A 13,081-nucleotide genomic window follows, 5' to 3' on the forward strand; every position below is an offset into this window, starting at 1 on the left:
AATTTTACATTTAGTGTGCATCTCAATATAAATACTAAATTCACATCAGATACACTCAATCTATATTTAGATTTCATCTTACAATTGAAATAGTAGATTCACATACCCAATTTGTTCCAAAGACACTTATAAGCTTCCCAATACTTGAATCAGGTACAGTAGCCCCCCATTATTCAGAGTTTCACTTTTTGCAGTTTCAGTTCCCACAGTCAGTCACAGTCCAAAATTATTTAATACTATTAAGCACTTGAAAGGTTGTGGCTATTAATCACTTTGAAGATTGCTGGTTCAAACTGAGATGTGCTATGAGTATAAAATACACACTAGATTTTGATGATTTTATATGCAAGAAAGTAAAAATCTTATTAATATTTTTATTTTGGTTACATGCTAATATGTTTGATATATTAAATAAAATAGTAAAATTAATTTTGTCTATTTCTTTTTTTAAGATTAATTATATTTTAGAGTTTAACTCTAAATTTCTCTATATTTACCACTCTATATTTATCAAATATTATTTTTAATATCATTAACAAATATTATTTGTTCAATTAAAAGAAAATAACGTCAAACTTTTTAGTGCAAATCGTACTTGGAACACTTGATTTGTTAGTCTGGTGATAACTTTTGTGGCGGCAAAACGATTTCTGCTATCAAAGGTGCAACTTGTTAACTTTCCCCATGGAGACTGACTGCACTCAAAACCCAACATTTCAAAACTGCTTAACATAAACAAAAATACTAGAAATAAAAAAGCCATAGTGAAAAATGTTCTTGGTTCTTTTTACTTTCATGAGAAAAGACGACAGTGGTCATGGGGTCATGATTTGGTCCGTGGCTTTACAGGCAGACTCTGTGGTCTCTGACGCAGCGTGGGTCCCCTCTGTCCTGGCAGCACAGGGACAGAGGCCACGGCACAGCACACTCGGCAGGTGGCATTCACAGAATTATACAGCAATTACTCTCCCGCGTCTTCCCCCGATTCCTCTGACCTTGAGAATTTGGCTCTGGCAGCGTCTCCTTGGCCACCAAATGCATCACTGTTATTTTACCAAAAGGAAGTTTTAATGCTCCTATTGTGACATTTCCATGTAGAAACCGTCCTTGATAAATAAGGCATGGAATGTTTGGACTGCTGACCCGCTCTTCTTCCCAGTCCATTGGCCAGTTGTCATACACGTGCTTTGCAATGTCTGAGGCAGAATCATTAGGAGAAAGCAGGAACTCTTTTGTCTTCCCACTCACCAAGATGAGGAAATATATCATATCTGCCGGGACACCACTGGACATCTTGCCGATGGAGAAGGACCCAGATGTTCACACCAAAAAAAAAAAAAAAAAAAAAAAGGAAAAGAAATGAAAAAGGACATGTCATTTGCAAAGGCTTCTTAGAAACTTAAGGTGATACTCAAGTTATTTCAAAAAAAAAATTATACCCATTCGATGACTAATTCACTTGGGAAAAGGTACTGACCATATTCTATGAGCTAGACACTGCTTCTAAAATTCACCATCTCTTTGCTATTGTAAGGTTATCTTTTCATGAGCAGAGATAGCCGGTAAGCAATAAAAATAAGAAATAGTGAATTTTAGTGGATGCTCAAAGCCAAAGGGTGCTATGAAAATTAAAAGAGAAGAGGGAATGAGGGAGGTATGGGCAAATGGACTACCACTGTAAATTTGGTGTTTTCATTAAAAAATTGATATCGAAGCAACAACATGGAAGAGGTGAAGATGTAAGCCATGCTGGGAAGAGAGCATTCCAGATGGACTAGAGGCTGGTGGTACTGGAGCAGATGAAGGGCTGAGGGGAAAATGATCTCAGTAGGGTAATGGAGCTGAGCATATAGGAATTTCTATTTTAATCTCAGTGAGATAGGAATGTCATTGATAAGTGTGGAAGTGGGGTGTGACTTAAATCACCTTACATTTTTAGAGGATGACTGCCTGCATTATTGAAAATAGACTGTGGACAGGCAAGGACAAAAACAAGGGAACCAGTGAGGATGTTCCTGTAATAATGCAGGAACAAAGTAATGGTGTAGCACATTGGAAATACTGGGGGTAGTGGGCAGCGGCAGAATTCTATATGTATTTTTGAGGTTGCACTAACAGGATGTCTTGATGTATTGAATATGTGGGGCATAAAAAAAAGTCAAGGATGCCTAGCTTTTGACCTAAACACCTAGAAAGATGTAACTATCGAACACCCACTTTTTGTACCAGACAGAATATGCATGAAATGTGGAAATCCAAATGCCTCCTGGGCTGAAAGAGACCAAGCAAAGTGGCCAGAAAGACACATGTATGTGAAAACACACAGCACTTTGTGTAATAGTACCAGTGTGAAAACAGAGAATGACCTCTCTAATGTGTCTGTCAGGGGCAGGCAACTGAGGTTTCTACTAGGTTATTTGAGGATGTATAAAAAATTCATCAGATCAAAAGAACTAAAAAGGCATTGTAAGGTCAAAAAATAGCATGTGCAATGCCCAGTGTTGACAAGGAAGGTAAGTTATTTGGAAACTTTCAAGTAGAGCGTAAATGGTGGGTGACCTGTGGGAGGAAGCCCATTGTAAAAAGAAAATCAGAATGGGGCCTGTTCACAAGAATGTGTGCACAGCTAAGGAACTTGGGCCTTCTGCAGGCAGTGGTAAGCAATCATATTTCTGGGTAGGACAGTACATGGTCAATTTGTGTTTTTAAGGGATAAGTCATATAACTATGAAAATTGACTGGAGAGTGGATAAATTAATAATATATAGAGGAGTTAGGAAGCTATTAAAATTGTCCAAGGTTTTGCTGACAAATGAGAGTAAAGGAAGGACTGTTTGAAAAGATTTTTGGGTTTGAGTCATAGGAATTGGTGACCAACTGAAAGATAGGCTTTCCAATATGGAAGAAAGAGAATAAAAACAATCCTCTGGTTTCTGGTTTGGGAGCTATTGGGATATTGTCACTAATCAAGATGGGAAAAACAGAAGGGAGAGAAACATTTTTCAAGTATGCAAAGTTTCTTCATTTGGGTTCCCCAAAAGCTAATTCTGAAAAAGGATTCATTTGTAAGTACTATATTTGTAAGGTCACTTTTTGAAAACATTATAGGTAAGTGGGGAAGCAAGATGAAGAAAGGAAGGCACAAACATAGAATTGTACAGGTTATTGTTGGGGTTGGGGAGCAATACTGTCACCCCTACTGGGCCCTCTGAGAGAAACAAAGAGCATGCATCAGAATTGTTTCACCTAGAGAGCTGGGCATTTATTCACAAATTATCAGGGAGCCATTGATTCCTGACTTACTCTGATTCAGGAGGCCTAAGAAAGCATTCAGACAGAAAGAAAGGTGTCTCCTAGGAAGAAGCTCTTGGTGCCTTGTGCAGGTCATTAGAAAGCCAAGTGTCAAGGGGATACATGTGGGACACTGACAATATCAACTAAAATGTGCCAGCTGAAACATATCTGCATGTGGAAATGCTACTATAGCCACAAAAATCACCAATATGAAGTTCTAAAGAGAAGTCAGGCAGGAGACAATGCTTTTGGGACTCCAATATATTTGGTTTATATTAGCATAAGCCTTTTCAAAGTGGTTTCTTTTTCAAATATCCCTTCCAATGAAGACAACTTCATTTGTAAGAGTTATTAGTGTGTGCCTCCTTTACCTCTCCCCAGCAGTAGCAACCAGGGTGAGGCTGGATTGAACTTGTGTGCCAAGTCTCCACCCTTGATAAAATTCCACTCTATTGGACTAGAAGCCATGGGATTTTATTCCTCTCTTTTCCGAGAGGAATATTTTTCTAAACTTTCATTTCTTAAAAGCAATTTCACTCTATTACATAAGTGGGTGTTCCAGTGATTGAGTCTAACTTTCTAAAGAGTAAACATAAATTATCATGGATCAGTGTAATGAGTATTTCTAAATTTGAGCTGGAATTTTAGTTTTAAAAGAAAAGTTATAGGCTTTATTATGGGGGTAGGTACAAAGAAAATTAGGAAACTCCTATGTCTTTTGTGGCAGGACCAGCAAGATAGGTGGAGGCTTAAAAATGGAGTACTGAGTGGAGGTAAACACTCCTGTATGTTTCCATTTGGGCCTTCTTTGTCCAGCCCTACCAATCAGCTGCTGCCCTGTACAGAAGCTTTCAAAGTATTTTAGGCATACACATTAAAATACCAGTCTGTATTCATAAGCTTTCATATGACTAAGAACTATCTTCTAAAGATTATTAATAGAGCCTTGGAACTATCTTTAAATCAAATTCTATCTCTGCCCAGTTAACAGTGGGCCCTTGCATGGATTATTTGGCCTTTCAAAGTCTCAACTTTCTCATCTGTGCAATGGTAATTAGACTCATCTCACAATTTTTTCAGGATTAGGTGGGATAGGGAATAAGAAACTGCCATGAATGCTGAAAAGCTTTCAATAGTATTAAAGATTTAGTCTAGAATGACTCACTGTTATCACATCTTTGGATAATTCTTAACCTTCATGTTGGTTTAGTTATAATACATAGATAATAGCCTGAAGGCCTGCAGTATGAAAGGCAAACATCTACCTCTTGGGCCTCCTAGCTCAGGGTGACTCAGATACTAGAGGTCCCACTGGATTCTGTCTTTCAACATAAGCACTGGCCCATAGAGAGACCTCAAGTTCTAGATCCACGTGGACTTCTCACAACCATATGATCTTAGGTGGGTTACTTCATGCCCCTGTATGTGGGAAAGATATGAATTGAACATAACTCCTCTAACTCAATGCTTCCATGACCTGCACTTAAGACTTGGGCCTTGACTATCCCATATTCCCATTACTCTAGTTGACCAAGAAACAGACGTGATGGAAGGCTTATGAACCATTATCTTTCTAACGAGTGCTGAGTGCTCATTCTTAGAAGCATTCCAGTTTTCTGATCAGTTGACTCTAAGACCCTCACCTCCCACATTCCCCTTTTAGGCTCTCCAGTTTGGGCTCTCCTGGGTAGGCTTTGAAGAGGTTAGAAGAAACAGGTACCCTATGGGGATGCCATGTCCCAATCTCAACAGGAGATCCTTTAAATTAAACTAGAGTCAGCTTCATTTTCAATTTTGGGTGAAGTTCCAGACTGTTAACCAAAGAAAATGGGTTAAGAATTCAACATCTCCATTCAATTCACATCCTACGATGGCAAGTACTATGTTGAACATGGGAATGAAGGAATGAAGTTGAACACTGTAAAAGAAAGCACGTTTTAAAAATAAATGTTATTTAGGATATGGCTAACAGATGCACACTCCCTATATATGTCTCTTTTTTTAAATCATTCCACCTTCAATTTTAAGACATATTTCCTCCAGTTCACTTCCCACCTTGGCCCAGGAGAGCATATGCCATGTAGAATGATGGTGATTCTGTCAAGCACGATGAATCAGGGACATATGGTGTCCTTAAGCTCTCTGTTTACTCTTGTACCTGGATAGATTAGTCAGCCAGAGTCACATAAGAAGCCTGAATGCCATCTGGCCATTCCCTGGTACAGAATGAAAGTGACAAGTCAGCCCTACATACCTTGATAGCTAGGTGAGGGCTTGAACTATTCAAAGTGGAAACTTTAAGCTGCAGCACTGAACAGAAGGCAAGGCTCCTGTTGCACACAGGACTGTCCGAAAGGACAGTCCTTTCTCTCTAAACATGGGGAGCACTGCATTCTGGAGAAAGAAGACTGGCCTTGAGTGGTTTGGGATCTGGTTTATTTGGGGGTTCCATGTGAACCTCCTCCTGACTCTAAGACACTAGGTAGCTGCTATCACTCCTTCCCCTGCTGTTCTGCAGGCCTCAAGAGTTGATGTAAGAGGTAGAGGTATTCTGCATTTAAAGCTGGTACTTAATCAGTGGAAAGATTCTAGACTTTGGCCTTGTGTCTGCCTGCTTTTAAGCTCTGGTTTTGAGATCTTGGATAACTTTTATAACCTCCCTAAGTCTCCCTTTCTTCTTCTGTTGGATGACAATCCTCACAAGGCTGTTGCCTAGGATAAATTTATCTGAGATAATCTATATAAAGCACCTGGACTTAGGAGGAGTGCAGTAAAAGTTAGTGCCCTTCCCCCCTCACTGGGTTATCTGATTATAGTCCTCTCTGCCAGAGATTCCTTGGTGAACAGAAAGCTATTACGTTAATGTCTTATTGGCATGTCTAGGCCACAGAAATAATGATGCAATGAAATAAAGTTGAAGCTATTGGCTGAAGGAAGAGGTTAGCAGATCACAGTGTGAAGAGAGATAGATTGGCACTTGAGGGGCCTGAACCCTTCTCCATGAAGGGTAAAATTGCACCCAACTCTCTGGGAAGGTGCGGGAATTTGTGGGTCTCCAAGATATATGCTTTGGGCAAAACTCTCCCCAGTGTCCAGCATCCCAGGTTTACTTCCCTCTAATCCATCATAACTGATAGCGCTTCTCTGACCACTAGCCCCAGAAAGAGCCCCACTCAGCAATAAATTTCATAACCAATTGCATTTGGGGAGGTCTTCATTGTTAAGCTTGGGACAAAATATTAAGTTATAAGTTACAAAGTTCCAAATTATAGAGGCATCTCCACTAGATTTCTACTGGACCATTGGGTTTTGTTATAGAATTTGTATTTGTTTCTGAGAAAAGTTATGTCTTAAAAAAAATCCTATGCTTGGAATACTGTCCCATTTGCGGCCATTAGTGGCTGATTCATGCAAGCTCCTGGGTGCTATTTCTACCACAGAACTTCCCCATCCCTGTTATGAGGAAATTGTGACAACATCTGGCCAACTTCAGAGAAATCAATGAGGGCTAAAAAGTGGACTTTGTTGCCCATGGTATTCCAATGAATATTTTCAGGCTTAAGGAACTGACTGTCTAAAAATCAAATTCATTGATTTTTCCAAAGGGCAAGCAGATGGCCCCATTAAAAAAGTTCTCAATGGTTTTCCAACACTCACTCATTATTCCTTCAGCTCTTCTGGAGGCTGAAAAGAAAAATTAAATAAAACCATAGGATTGGCTGCTGTAGAATATGCAGAGGGCAGAGGGTATTTTTCTGTAGAAAAAGCTGACCAGTTATAAAGCCATCTCCCAAACTTTGTGCCCTGAGTTCAGCTATCCCTGTGAGCTCCCATTCTTAGTGGACCTTCTGGCTCTGACTTGTGGTATGTGTTTCCACACTATAAACGTTTGTTGTGACCAGGATAGCTCTGTCCAAGCAAAATGAGAGTGGTCTCAGAGTTCAAAATGACAACAAAGCTGGAGGAGTGCCAAGTTGCATAAGCACAGCCTTTTCTCACATGTGCAAAGTGAGAACAACGAACAGGTGCAAAAAACAGGGCTTGAGTCAAGAGGAGTGGGTTCCAGCCCTGGCCAGATAGCTTTTGATATGAGTTGATCTCTTTTGAGATGGTCATGCCACTTAATCTTTCTGCTGCTCATTTTCTTCATTCATAGAATGGAAAAAAATGATGACTGTGTTGACACTGGGCTCAGTGCATGTTAAGGTGTTATTAGAGCATAAATGGAGACAGCTGACTTGCTCTTATGAAAGAATAAAGAAAAGGAAGTTGAGGAAGTGCAGCCTATGAAATTCAATGACAGTTGCTCCTGCTCCAGATCTCAGGGCATTTTGCCATGTCACATGAGGGCAGAGATTTCATCTTTGGTTGTGTTCTTGAGCCCTAATGACTACATCCTTAAGGTGAGAAATTAAAATTTGGACCATTGATTTACTCTGGAGAAATCACCATTAATGAGGAAAATCCACAACTGAGTTGGGGGCAAGGACTTTTGTCTTTGCTAGTCCCCAGCACAAGTCTTGGGAAAAAATGATGTTGGTGGTTACTTTTCCAGCACAAACCCCTTGCCTCTCAAACCATCCAGATTCTTCCTGAATTTTTCGTCCAAGGAAGACAACCCAGCACATATACACAATTACTTTTTGGGTCTAATTAGCTCTACTTTTACATACAAAGATAAATTGTGCCCTTCAAAAAGTATTGGGATTATGTAGAGCTTTGAACTCCCTTTGTAGATGGTTTTTAATCCTCACATTGGCTTTTATGACGACTGTACTACCAATGCCATATGCCCCTGCCCTTATATTCTGAAGAGGTCCAAAACCACAGACAAATAGAATCAGGGAGCTAAAAGGACCATAGAAAATCTGTAATTTATTAATTTGTTAATTAATTAAAGGGAAACATTTTTGTAGAAGTGTGGTTTAGCTGAGCTCTCAGCACTGGGATTGCAGTAGGACCTCTCTTGCTGTGTGACATTAGGCAGCCTCTCAACTTCTCTGATCATGTGTTTCCTCACCTATGAATACAGAAATAATACCTAATAACATCTATTCTGTCTATACTTTGAGAGTGTTAGGATTCAGCAAAAAATAAAATAAAATAAAATAAAATAAAATAAAATAAAATAAAATAAAATAAAATAAATAGACCTGAAGGCATTTTGAAAAATACTACAGCCTATAAGATATTATAACAATAGATTGCCATGATTATTATGTCCAAGGAGCACTACCTGGAAGATGACACATTTCTTTACCTACTGGTTAATTTCTGCTCAGTATCTTCAAAGACATATATTTGCACCTAAAAGTCACTCTGAATTAGTATATGGATGTCTATTATAAAATTCTTTCAACTTTTCTATTTGTTTGAAATATTTCATGATAAATTATTGAGAGACTTTAAAAAATTACCTTAACTGAAAACTGCAATCTTATAACCCAATGAGTGAATTTAGAATCTTCATTTTTAAGGAGGAAAATGATAGCATTATTAAAATGCAAAACAAAGTGAAAAAAGAGTTATAAATTCTGACCCAGTAAAACATGTTATATAATCCAGAATATTCATTACAGTCTTATTTATAATAGCACATTATTCTCCCCTTACACAAAACAAAACAAATAAAAAAGGTTTGAATTTGTTATGGCATGTTACTCTGAAGGAATGCTCTATATCCCTTAAAACAGTAGGTAAAAAGATAATAATAGCAACTTTATGCCTATTATAATGCTAAGAAAAACAAGTTAAAGAGAAGCAAATTTTTATATACTTATTACAACAATGTTAAATAAAAAGAATAACAGAAAATCTAGAAATAGAGGCATCTAAAAGATTGATGATTTGATAATGAGGTTAGGATTACAGGAAGATGTTCTCTTTCTTTTATGCAAATTTTTCCTTTGATGTGGTTTTATGACATTTATTTTTAAAAATTAAAAAAAAAAAGATTTACATTTTTAAATTTTATTTTGAAAACAAATAAATGGAGGTTATTATACCCAGGGCTCTCCACTTGGTACTGTTGGCAAGAGTCACTGTGCTTTGAAAGAAGACCTCGTTAGGTTGCCAAACGCATTGTTTAACTGTGGGCACAGCAATGACTTTGAACACAATAGTTATCAAGTTAAGGAGCACTTCTTGGGCAGTCCTACTCAGCCCTAGTTCAAGTCCATTGTTGCGTCCAATATTTCTGCAAGGAGTCCACGTCACCAAGCTTTGAAGTTGGGTTCACAGAGCCTATTTTTTCAGAGCATGAAGTTTGTGTTGGAGACCACAGACTTGGGGGTGGGGGATGAAATGTTCCAAAATGATCCCAAAGATCAACATGGTCCTCCAGAAATGTACCAGGAGAGCTGGAGGCAAAGGCTGGGATATTACCAACAAGGACTATTGGGTACAGACAGGGCATTTATTTTACAAAACAAGCCAGTGATCAAGCCAGCTTTTGGTGAACTAGCACTTTGGTTCCACTTAAAATACCTTTTACAAAAGAGGCGTAATTGCCCTTTGTTCTTAGGCAGCAAGAGCTAGGGTCACATCTCAAAAGGTCACATCTAAAGCTCCTGGTTTCCCAACCAGGCTGGGCAAGACTGAGAGGTCAGAATTTAAGAGCAGCAGTTTGCTGTGTACTCTTTCAAGGCTGGAGACCTGGAATTCTGCCCCTGTCCTGTTCCTGGGTTGCCAGAGGCCTCAAAGTCCCAGAGTTTCAGCTCTGGCCCCAGCTCTCCTGGGGCAGGGCCCTAGCTGTCCATTTAAAACAAAAGTTCTTTTCAGGGAACTTACCTCAATGAGTCAGAAACAATACTTTTTGAAGACCTTCCATATATAAGAACCTTAGGTGGTAAATATGGACAAGATATATTTTGGCCCTCAAGAAACTCACAGAGGCATAAACCATGCAATAGTAATACTAATTAATGTTTTTTTAGGCCTTACTCCTTGCCAAGCACCATTCTGTAGACTTTCCCTAAAATAACTCATTTAATTCCCACAACAATTCTATAACATGGGTTCTATTATCATGTACATTTTATAAAAAGGAAAACTGAGGCACAAAGAAACAAGCATAAGCGGCCTGGCTCCAGAGCCTGCAGTCTCGACCTCCCATGCCCATCCCAAGGCTGTCTTTCACACAGTGACAGGTATCATCCGGCTAGGGAAACTTTCCAGATGTTTTGGAAGTTTGCTGCTCCAATGTGGACTTTTCAGCATTGCCAGATTAAAGATTCAGAGAATACAACTTCTCCTTTATTTATTTCAAAATCTGTGAGGGACGTTATATAAAAATATTACTTTTTCATTATAAAACAACATAAACTACAAATTTTTTTCTTAAAGAAAAGACATCTTTCTGTAATCTCAAAGCCCTAATCCAGTGATATTTTGGCTGCTCCTTCACCCTTTTTCCCACATATTTAACAATTGCGGTAATATGGCATATAACAACTTGCCTCACTTGTGTTCCTATCACTTAAATAGCAGTTACAAATTGCTAAATAGTTTTTATGTTTATCACATTAGTATATTCCTTCAAGTGGAATAATATTCAACTTGATTATTATCCTGCTTCTGAAAACATTCTTTATTATAAATAACTTTGTGATGGACATCTCTAGGTCCAAAGCATATTTTATATAATACACTATTTCCCAACCTTGAATTATCAAAGGTGAATTTACAGAATTAAAGGTAAAAACATTTATAAAAATTTTTGATACATGTTATGCATTATCTCCCAAATCGTACTACAAGGCTGAATGTTTTACTTGTCAACATGTGATCATTTGTCGAGCAGAATTTGAAAAATGAATTAAGTATATGGATGGCCAGGAGTATAATGTGAGTCCAAGCTGAAGGAAGGGAGATTTTATATAGAGAGGGAAGTTCATGGAACCCCTAGGAATGGGCAGGATGGCCTGAGAGACGAGCTGGGGGAAGCCCAAAGACTTCCTCACATGCAATGTTAAAGAACATGGACTCGATTCTGGAGATAATGGTGACCCCTTCTGAGGTGCCAAAAAGAGACTGTAGGATCAAATATACAGGTATGAAGATATCTATGGAAGGAAGCAGCTGATTGGAAGGGTGGTGATTAAAAAGCTATGCACACAGAAGGCCAATGGAGGAGCAGATGAGGGATGTGGGATTGTAAGACTTGAATATAACTATTTGGGAAGGAGAAATTCATATGTGACTGGACTTGATGTCACCCACCTACAAAGGGCACACAAAAGAAAGGGAAAGCTTAAAGACAAGTATGGAAGAAGGTGATTAACTTAGGTTGAACCTGAGGCACTGAGAGTGTCTATCTGGAGGAGTATTAGGGAACTGTGCATAAGGATCTGAGCCCAGGGGTAGGGTATGGGGAAGGAGCTAGACTTGAACACCTTCCCAGGGCTAAGCTGAAGCTCCGTGAGTGAGGTGACCACCCAGGGAGAGGTGCTAAAGGAGGTAGAAGAGAAAAGACTGACAGAAATGTAAACATTTGGTGAAAAAATAGATGGTAAGAATTCAGAAAATAAGGAGTCGTCTGAAAAATGCAAAGAGAACATGACATGGTGCAGCCAGATCACAGGAGAATTTTTAAAATATGTTTAAAAAAAATGTCTTATGACCTTAGGATAAATTTTTTTAAAGGTGATGGGAGTGGGAGGGTGAGGAAAGGGATTAAACAGAAATATTGCAGAGATCAGCCGCCATCCCAGGACAAACACTATTTGAGAATGACTCCATGACTCTGACTCTCAATTTTCTCATCGATAAAATGGAAAATGTTATTCTGTCATTACAAAGTTTTTGAGAAGTATGGTTGAAAAAAAATTTCAAGTGTCAAAATTGCCTGTAAGCCGGCATTCCCAAAAGTATATTTTGTAGAACATTCCTTGAGATGTGAGTTGTGAGATGATGAATTTTCATCGTCTGAAGGAACTAGAATTTATGTTAGAAAATATTAATCAGGTTTCTTTGCTGTAATTCCTCTGACTTTTAATGGACTCACATGCAGAGTAAGTTTCCGAGAGAGGTGTACAGTGTTTCCCAAACCTATTAGGCCATGAAACACTTTTCACAAAGTACCTGGAAGGAGCAGTGCCTGCAAAACTCACCTTGGGAAACCAGTACATAGGGTACAATGACATCCACCTTACCAAGCTGGAAGGACTGAGTGTGAGAATATGTGCGAGTCCCTGGCAGAATTGGTGATCAGTCATCATTAGTTTCTTTTCCACACCAGACAATGGAAGCAAGGGAGTCATTCTAGAAAACTGAGGTTAAAATACATAAAAAAAATCTTAAGAGACACACTGGGATCCTAGCTTCGTAGTCTTTTCTGAGAAGTAGCTGTGAAGGGGTTCAAGTGCCAAATTTGTGACTTTCTAACTATATAAGCTGGCAGTAGTTACTTAACCTCTCTGAGAAATGATGCAAGAATGAAATTAAATAATCTAGTGTGTGCTGTTAGTTACCTCTTACTGTATAATGAATTACCCTAAAACTGAGTGGCTTCATCAACACATATTTATTATTTCACAGTTTCTTTTGGTAGAAAACCAGGCCTGGCTTAGCTAGATACTCAGCTTCAGGGTTTCTTATGAGACCGAAATTGTTGTTCAGGACTAGGGTCTCATTTGAAAGCTTGACTGGAAAAGGATCCACTGCCAAGCTCACATATGTTGTTGTTTGTGAGATTCAGTTTCTTGAGGTCCTCATTTCCTCTCTGGCTGTTGGCCAGAGGTCATCCTCAGTTCCTTAGCATGTGGCTCTCCCCAACATGGCAGCTTGC

The 13,081-nt window shown here is 38.8% G+C and overlaps 1 protein-coding gene across 4 annotated transcripts in view; it reads right to left on the reverse strand.

Moving 5' to 3' along the window:
* Positions 1-534: 534 nt before the first annotated feature.
* LOC107516391 (ubiquitin-like protein 3) overlaps positions 535-13,081 on the reverse strand; it is a 59,897-nt gene continuing 47,350 nt past the window's right edge. For all 4 annotated transcript variants that reach the window (XM_036229729.1, XM_036229731.1, XM_036229730.1 and 1 more), the window contains 2 exons: positions 12,447-12,563; positions 535-1,293 (listed from right to left, as the gene is read on the reverse strand). In XM_036229729.1, coding sequence (XP_036085622.1) covers positions 943-1,293; positions 12,447-12,554 — 459 coding nt within the window. In that variant the 5' untranslated portion in view covers positions 12,555-12,563 and the 3' untranslated portion in view covers positions 535-942. The remainder of the gene's footprint in view (positions 1,294-12,446; positions 12,564-13,081) is intronic.

Source organism: Rousettus aegyptiacus, unplaced genomic scaffold, assembly GCF_014176215.1.
Source record: "Rousettus aegyptiacus isolate mRouAeg1 unplaced genomic scaffold, mRouAeg1.p scaffold_m13_p_12, whole genome shotgun sequence".
Lineage (NCBI taxonomy): Eukaryota > Metazoa > Chordata > Mammalia > Chiroptera > Pteropodidae > Rousettus > Rousettus aegyptiacus.